Source organism: Atta colombica, unplaced genomic scaffold (genome assembly GCF_001594045.1).
Source record: "Atta colombica isolate Treedump-2 unplaced genomic scaffold, Acol1.0 scaffold100, whole genome shotgun sequence".
NCBI lineage: Eukaryota > Metazoa > Arthropoda > Insecta > Hymenoptera > Formicidae > Atta > Atta colombica.
Genome location: NW_017259185.1, coordinates 2,708,353 through 2,717,983, shown reverse-complemented (window position 1 = coordinate 2,717,983; position 9,631 = coordinate 2,708,353). Strand labels below are relative to the sequence as shown.

The following is a 9,631-nucleotide window of genomic DNA, read 5'->3' as shown; positions in this document are numbered from 1 at the left end:
AATAAAATCCTAAATTTATATTTATAGGGTTTTTGAACATATTTATTGCAGCTTTTGTATTTTTATAATTACACTTATATAATTAATTTAATACATGCGATAAAAAAAGAAATCAGAATTATATTTAAAAATATGTATAATTATTTTGAAATATAATATTTTATATTATATACAATTGTGTGAACAATGTAATTTATTTTACAGTGGAAGTCAAGATGGTGCGTTATGCGGAAATTATCACCAGTAGCAGGTAAAGTCTCACGTTTGTTTTTAAACAACGCAATTGCTAACAATAGTCTTATTGTTTTATCGTTCATTTACCTTAAACGAGTTAATAATAATGTGTTTAATTAATGAGACTTTGATAAGATTGCGTTAATAGTATGCATATGCAGATTTATGTTGCATTATGGTTGCATTACATTGTAAGTGAAAGAAGGGAAATGAAGAGAGCAATGAGATAATAAACAGGAAACATTATACTCTCCTAAAACGTTTTTACATTTTGCTTCTACTATCATGTTGATACGAGCAGTATCGCAATTTGCATAATAGACCCCCTCTTATCTTTGCTATGTTGTCTACTTGGCAAACTGTGCAGAATGGATTATACTTGTTTTTACACGATATTCTTTGTTTTGGTTTTATGGTCGAGGAAATTTTTGAATTTACTACAGAATAAATATCGTTTTGACTCGTTATAAGTGTTTATAAAAGTGAATTATAACAGAATACTGTCATCAATTTTTTTCAGATAAACAAAATTGATTTAAAATTCATGCAATAAAATTATATTAATTGATTCCGTTTTATATGATATAGTAACACAACGTTGCGAATATACATATATTTATAATAAAACATATCACATTTTATAACAAAGTCTGGTTTCGTATAATTAAACTGATTAATTAACAGTTTCAATTTAAAATATTGTTGGCATAATGATTCCATCTGTTTGTAAAATTAACTCTGTAGCAGCTAGATGACCGATTTTTGTATTTCGTTACAAAATTGGTGAAATTTGTCATCAAAAAATTAATTAGTTCCACTTTTCATTCCCTATGAAGGACCCTTCCTGCTTGTTATCAGTACAAAGGACCCCACCTTTGGACCTTCCTAGGGTGACAGCTGACACATCTGTTGCTGCCTAAAGCAACAAAAAAGTTTCCAAGAACGGCTTTGCTCCTGGCAATAACCATTAATACATGATCCCTATGTAACTTGAGGGTATTTTTGAACTAAGAATTCAAGCACTTCATAAATTTTCCTTAGGCTGGACTTAACGAGGAAAACGTAAACATATGACGAAATTTATTTCGAGATATGTATCGTTAAATGTATCGTTAAATGTGTTTCTGTAAATGGGAATGCGTTTTTTATGTCTTTAATATTTACCAGGAAATAATATTGATTTTTTTAAAACGTTGAATTTATATATATTAATAAAAATATCAAACACTAGTTGTTTCATATGTATGTTTCATATATACACATTTCACATGAGAAAATTTTTGTGTAATTTATTTAAGAAAAGGAATGAACAAAAGAAATTTTATGCATCATTAAAATAGATGCAAAGTAAATGAATATTCTTTTTTTTATTAACAGATTGCTTGCATTTGCAACTTTATGGGGATAGTAAGGATCGTTACAAGCAAGGTCAAACAAAAGCGTCCCTAAGCTTGCAACACTTTTTGGGAGTGGAGAGTGGTTTCACACTTGACAAAGAATCCAATACGATTGCTATAATTTGCCAAGATGTGACAGTCGTTCTCGCATTTGATACGCGAGAGCGATTGATACAGTGGCAAGTTAAGATCTCGAATAATTTAGGTGAAGGTAAGCTATCGCGAAAGAAAGATAGCGAAAAGCATTATATATATTATAAAATACGCAGAATACTATGCAAAATTCTGAGATAAAAATTATTATCTTATATATTTAATTAGTTAATTTTTCTCGATAGATCAGCAATTCTTGATACTCATCTCCTCGGTACCATCAAAAGCGAAATTCACTAATGGGCCAGCGCATTTGCATATTCAGGACCGTCGTTTCTGCATCACCATCGGCGTGCCTCCTCGACTCGTCGGTATCTGGGAAATTGCGCATCTCCGACGATACGGTGTAGTCGAAGGCAGATTTTGTTTCGAGGGTGGTTCGAGATGCGGTCGGGGGGAGGGACTGCACGTTCTAATAACCGATCAAGGGGACGATATAGTCAGGACGTTGCATTTGGCAGCCGAGGGAAAGCTTACTACGAAGAAGCGATCGCCGCTTGGTAGAGAACTGTCGACGCAAGACAGCCCAGGGCGACGCCAGTGTTCTCGCGCCGAGACTAGAGCCAGCGATTTCTTCTCTTCGGTCGTATACTCAACGTCAACATATGAGGAACCCTGCGACAGCTGCAAGAATGAGAGCTCACCGTATTGGTCATCCGCGGAGAGTAGACAGCAGACGGAGCTTGACGGCGATTACAGCTGCAGAGACACGATGTCCATTTCAGAGTTACCTGATCAGCAGCCTGGTGGCGAGTGGCGTAGTTGTTCGCTCACTCGTCAAGGTGCAACGGGCCTCGAGAGATGCGCAAGTTGCATCAGTAAACTCGGTACTGTTTCGAAATCATCAACCTTAATCACCACGGCTACTATAAGCGGCATAAGTAGTCCCGCTGCGAGCACGTTGAACAATTTATGTCACTTACAACCCCGTACTTTCGACCGGCTTTCTTTGTCCTCCTACAGCAGCAGTAGTCATGAGAGCGATTATTCTAGCTCGCAACAAATCGAGTGCCAGTGTGGGCAGTCCAAAACCGCCCAGTCTCAGACGGCACAAACGACGACGACGGCTCGTCAAATGTCACCGAGCCCGAGCATGTTACCGCCGAGACCGCCGAAACCGTCCCAACCATCTTCACTGCCAACAACTAGCCAGTCCGTCATTGCCAAGAAACCTAAAAAACCACCAATGCCACTGCCTACCGAACAGCAAATCTGTGTGCACGCTCGAAAACAACCAACTCTGCAGACTCAGCAACAATCCCTACAATCTCAACAACAATCCCAACAACCCGTAGCACGCGGTACTGCGGGACCTTACGAGAACTATGACATTCCGAAAACGATTCTGGGACATCATATGCTATTGGAGCAAGGTCCGCAACCGGAACAGTATTACGATACACCAAGGAAAATAAAAGAATGTCTCACATTGCCGAAAACTTATCCTAATTACGATACACCTCAGGTGCCGCAGGCTGTGGTCCTGCAAGGATGTGGATGTCCTGCGAAACTCACAGTACAGTCACCTAGATCTTCGGGATGTCCTTGTCACAATGTTATGAGCTGGGCCGGCTTTGTTTTACCTTACTGCCGACGCGGTGCGGGAATTGAACCTACCGGTGTCACGGTTCATCCCGTAAAGCTTTCAGGTGAGGGCAAAATGCCAGTGGTAAATGCCAGTGGAGAAGTTGCCATTTATGCAACAGCCAAAAGAATAAATAAAAATGATTTAACTGACGAGAAAGTTACGGGGAACTGCGGCTGTGCCACGGAAAATAAATCGAACAATTACGAAAACGTTGAACCAGTAATAGACACGCAACCGGAAGCAAAGCAAGCGAATTATGTGAATATTGATTTTACTCAATCACTAGAACATTACGAGAATAGCAAGGATGTTTTAACGAAGAGTAGTATCTCGCAGGAAGAGATTGAGAAATTCGCGAATCAATTGAAAGAACCAGCACCCGAAGCGCCGAGTGACAATGCTTCGAAGATTTGCGAAAAATGCGGTCACGCGAAGGAAAAGGAAAACGATTATCTGGTCATGGATCCGGACAAACAAACTCCGAAGAAATCATTCCCCGCTTATTTACCGATGCAACCGGCTCACAACGCTTGTTCAAAGGAGATTTTGTCAAGACTTTGCAGTGGTATTAAGAGTTCCAGCAATCCGACATTATCGGGATCCACATTGCTCGAGGTGAATAAGAAACGTTCTGACTCGGAGTATCGGGTGCCAGGATCGGCAATGTTGTCCAGCCCGTACCTCAGGCGTCGTTTTCTGGACGTGGGTAATATTGAGTCCGGTGGTAGCATAGGTATACTTCTCAGGAAACGATCTTATTCTGCGGAATCCGCACATTACCTGGACGACGAGAGCCACACTTTTCCGTCCACGCTTACCATCCACAAGTGCTCGAGCGAAACGGATAAGAATTCTTTAATAACCGGCGAGTCGCATAACTCATGCAACTCTGAAAGCAAGATCAGTAGTAATCACGACAGTGGGCAGATATTGACAGTTGCGTCTCAGCCGTCGTTCATTAAGATCCGACGCTCATCGTCCGTACCATCCAAGACCGGGCATAATAGAGATTCTTCGAGCAGCAACGATTCTGGCGTCTCTACCGGTTCTCTGAGTCACCGAACAGCAGAGTTTGTGGAGTTTGAGTTATCATTGGCGGCACCCGCCGCCTCGGCAGTAAAGCAGAATATGTTATCTATCTGTAGCAAAAGCCCACCGCCCACATGCTATCACAGCAGCCTGCCGAGGAAGTCTAAATCCAGCGATCCTCTCCGTGAAATTTCCTTTCAGTTCCAGAAGATCAAGATACCAACGAAATCTTCATCCGCGGAGGCCGATATACCCACGTGTTTACCGAAGACCACGAAGGGCTTCAACAGCCCCGGTGAAGTTTCTAATGCACCTTATATCGACTCACGAAGTACTAGCAGCGGTACCTCCGACATGTCAGATTACATCGAAACTTTGTCGTTGTCTTCACACTCTTCGTCCGATACGCCTGACAGCCTTAGGTAGGTTCTTATATATAACTGCAACTCTTACAAAAGTTTTATTGTCTTATAACTTCTTAATTTATATACAACTCCATTAAAATACATAAAGTTATATAGAATGTTTTATAATTTCTGAAATATACAGAGTGCCCGGTAATTATTGATGAAGCGCATTGACGAAGCTGCAAATAGAGCAGACCAAAGACTGAAGAAAAAAGCTGTTTTGTGATTTTTGCAATAATTAATAAGAAATTAATTTATAAAAATTTGCTATTCAACTTGCATTCGCGCGATAAGAGATAGTTCAACGTTTACGATTGCTAGGCGAAACTTGGGAGGAGCAATTTGTAAGTAATAATGTGCCGCTCGCCTTGATTTTAATAAAGCGCTTCTCTTACTGCAACTTGCCGAGAAATTAGATGCTACAATTGATTAGCGGATATCTATATAAATATCTATAAAAATTAATTTCTCATTAATTATTGCGAAAATCGCAGACTTCTATTTAATTTTCGCTCTTATCTGCATATATAAGAAACTTTGTCAATAATTACACTTTGTATATTATTCTGAAATATATAATAAATTTTTGAATTTTATTTTCTATAAATTCTTTTTCGTATACAAATTCTATTGATTTATTTTTCAAAGTGAAAAACTTATTTATTTTAAAACTTTATTTTTTGTGACTGTGTAACTAAACAAAACAATCATGTATATATAGATTAGGAGGCAGAACGGTAGCAACGACTCTTCGACCTCGTAGCGGAAAGGAGTACTATAAGATTGATCGAAGTATCTTGGTGGAACAGGGACGGATTCTCACAACGGCATCTGCTAATTATGCAAATATCACTCCAGTGTTAGAAAAGAGCGAGTCGCCATCACCTGGTTATATGAGTAGTTCACCCTTTGAGCAACCACAACCTACTCGTGAGCATTTTCTATTCCCCGAAGTAAGTATATAAGAAAATAGATGTCTAAATTAATCTAGATATATGACATCAAATTCTGACAATAGTTTAAATATCTTGACATGGAAGAAACAATTAATGATTAGAAATGTTGTCTTACTCAGTAGTTTTTGGTGTATATTAATATCATATTTTTCTTTTTGCAGGAAGCTTGAATAATATTGTTTGGGAAAGAGAATTAAAAACTTCAAGTTCCTAGGAATTCCAAACAAAATGAGTAAGAATATTCACGGTAGAAATTATAATTGGGGCATTGTGACTATTTACACTATACGCGGATATCTGGGGTTACTTACAAGCACTCTTTCGAAATCATTAGATATATACCAATATATACGTAGTATAGTATGCCAAATAATCAAAAATTTATAATTCTTAAGAACACGAGAGCGCTCTTTAATCAGATTCGGACGTTCGTTTCATTGATGTTTTTGTAAAGTCTTCCTCTAAAGAGCACAATCATAATCTTAAAAAATGTAAAAAAAAGAAACATCAATCTATAAAAATCTAGGTACTAGCGTATAGTTGAAATAACGTCAGTAATCAAACACTTCCTACAACGACTCAAACAATTTCTAAAATATGCTCAATAAGAAACTAATAGTTTGTATAGTAAGAATCCTGCCCTAGGGTAAAAAGATATGCATCTTATACTTTATATGGGTATATCGTTTTTTAAATACTTTCTTATTTTGTATGAGTATTTCTATATAGACTATTGTACAGTCATCTTTGAAAAAATTGAGATTAATAACTCTTAGAATTTCAAATCAGATTCTTAAAATTTTATGCATCATTAAATTAAGATGTTTAGATCGTATCTCTTTTTGATTCTACAATTTGAAAAAACATTGAACGCTAGTTTATATCTCTTTTTAAACTTCAGGAACTCAAATTGGAGGCGTATAAAATAGGAATGGTTCCAATGTGACAACTTTGCAAAGCATTGAAAACATCACATTTGCAGTTGATTATCTGTTCTCTAAATAAAATTTTAAGAATTCATATTTGGAGAATATACCTTTAGAGACCATTTTTTTGTACTGATTGAAAAAAATATCTATCCACATTCTATACAACCAAAAAACATGCACTGAATGTAGTCAGTTGCATAACATTCACAGGGTTTTCATACTTAAAATTACTTTTTAAAGATTAAGATAAAATGTTACAGCCTTTAATGGTCTTCTTTCTAATGGGACAAACACGGTGTGCATAAATACCATAGTTTCTGGGCAATCAAAGACGATACTATATATAGATTATAAACAAGTATTTCTGAATAAGATTTACAAAATGTGTAAAGCTCGAGTTTCAAAACTTCGATAGTCATCAAAGAACATTTCCAATTTTTATTGCAACATATTTTTTAAAATCATTTATCTCTTACATTTTAAATATTTTTACTAAATCTTTTTGATATCATTTATTGTTGCATTGTACTTAATATAATTCATACTTAAATATTTAATTGTGATTAGTGTGTGCTAGACATACGTTTCCACAAAGCGTTTACCAAAAATTATTTATTCTAACGGTGCATATTCTATTTAATATATTAGGAACAAATAGATACTTATTAAATTAAGTAATATATTTACAACGATTATTTTAAGTCTAAAACTATATATGATATTCTATTTCTAATATCTTTCTTTAGAAATAAATGCATACATGAGCACATTTTATTTTGTGCTTTTTCTATTTTTATTTCTTTTTATTATTCTACTTTTACGAGAGGAGATTACAAATTTATGAGAAGGAATATAATTCATATGATATTGCACATACAGTAAATATATCATGCTGAGGAAGTTAGCATAATAGTGATATTAAAACGCAATAATAAAATCTTAGAGTTATACATAAGGCCGATATAATCAATGCACAGAATTCTGTTTTATATCTATTATACATTATTATATTACCTGGCAAGTAAATCAAACTAATATGTATGATAAAAATCATAGATGTTGCCATCAATAATCAATGCAGATTTATAAGCATTGAACTTGCGGGACAATACATATTGTATGTAAGATGTGTTATAGATTGCAACAGCATTAATAACTTTATATCATAAAACGATGTTTTTTGATGTTTAAAAGAATAGAAAAAAATTTAATTTTTATTTTCTTAGATATTAGATATTTCCAAGAATTTTTTATGTCATGCGAAGTTGTCTTGCTGTTGCATTCTTATCATATCTTGTTATATCATTCCTGAACTAACATATGGAATTGTTTTTCCATTAGGCCAAACTTTAACACATCATTGTTTTGTACACGAGAGAATATTTTTTATTTTTAAAACTTTATCCGCTTGTGTTCTATATGATACACTGTTATAATAGCATTAAATCCGTAAAGTCTATTGCAATATGCATTAATTTAGATTAAAGACATAATGTTCTTTCACAATGTGTAAAGATATACGTGCAACTGATTTTATAAAAGTATTAAAGAGTAGTATTATTACAAGACTGAGAAATAGTGGGGTAATGAATGGTAGGAAATATCTACAGCGCTAGAATGTATAATTTATATGTACAGGCCTATGCACAATTGAATTATTTGTGAAAATTTTTAGTTCCTCTGTATTGAGCATTTCACAGAAAAGTTAATATTATTGAACATGCAAATAAAATATTCTCTTTTGCTCTTTTTTTTTGCTTAAAGTGTATAGAAATTATACAATAGTTAATTGCATCAAATAGAGTAGAAATCTTAATGAAATACTGTATACAAAAGCGATTTATAGAAAGTGATACTAAGACACATTAAATTAAAACGAAGTTTGCGTATATCGGATAGATATTTTACGCAAATATAATGATACATAAAATAATTGAATTTATATTCCTCTTTATCTGGATTTCTACATCCCCAGGAGATTCATAAATTGTAATATCTTCAAAAAAATTTATAAGTTAGAAAATCATATACTATGATCTGCATGTATGTGTTCGCGTGCACAAACATAAAACAAAAGTGAAATTGCATGCATTTGAGCAGAAGAATCTATTGAGTGCGAAATTTTTTTACATATGTAATTTTATTGCATGACTGATTTTATTTCTTTTCTCTTGTTGATTTCCTATATATTTTTTAAATATCATTCGTATATTATACATATAAAATTATACATATTAAATATCATTCGTATAATATATGTATATACATATATGTATATACATATAAGTTAAAGTCAAATTTATATTTTAAAATTTTAAATTAATGATCAATTAACTTAAATATTTTTCTGTCTTAAGTATCATACGTGTGAAGTAGAAAATCACTCATATAAATACATGCTAGTCAGGAATCAAGTACTGTATTGTAGTCATTATATATTTTTACTGCAAAGAAATTGTATATTATACACAGCTTAAAAAGTAAGCACATGTTTACTAATTTATTTCATTCTTAGGATTATTTTTTAGTTTGAAAGAATTATGGACCAAGTATTCATTAATCTTAACGAAAATGAAGAGAAAAATATTATCATATATTTTATATTGATATATAACTTTCAGAAATAATAGTATAATAAGAGCAGATACTTAAGTTGAACCGAAACATTCGTCCTATTATACTTTTTTATATAATTGTTATTAACTAAATTTCGCACCAGCTCACAGTAATTCTATTTCCTATATATTGAACAAATTTTATTATTCTATTCCCTCTTATCACAAATCTGTCTTGATTATACAATACTAAAAAATTGCAACATTTTTATTGCTGTTTTTGTCTTGTGAGCGTTTCGTAGTTTTATTTAAAATAAACACGTCAAGTATATTTATAAAATATTTTACGTGAATATTTATAAAATAAATTACATGTGCTAGCT

At 33.8% G+C, this 9,631-nt stretch overlaps 1 protein-coding gene across 1 annotated transcript in view; it reads left to right on the top strand.

Moving 5' to 3' along the window:
* LOC108685053 overlaps positions 1–6,337 on the top strand; it is an 8,439-nt gene extending 2,102 nt beyond the window's left edge. Inside the window, exons 2-6 of the mRNA XM_018189675.1 lie at positions 205–250; positions 1,612–1,842; positions 1,970–4,823; positions 5,530–5,761; positions 5,926–6,337. Coding sequence (XP_018045164.1) covers positions 205–250; positions 1,612–1,842; positions 1,970–4,823; positions 5,530–5,761; positions 5,926–5,934 — 3,372 coding nt within the window. The 3' untranslated portion in view covers positions 5,935–6,337. The remainder of the gene's footprint in view (positions 1–204; positions 251–1,611; positions 1,843–1,969; positions 4,824–5,529; positions 5,762–5,925) is intronic.
* The last annotated feature ends 3,294 nt before the right edge of the window (positions 6,338–9,631 follow it).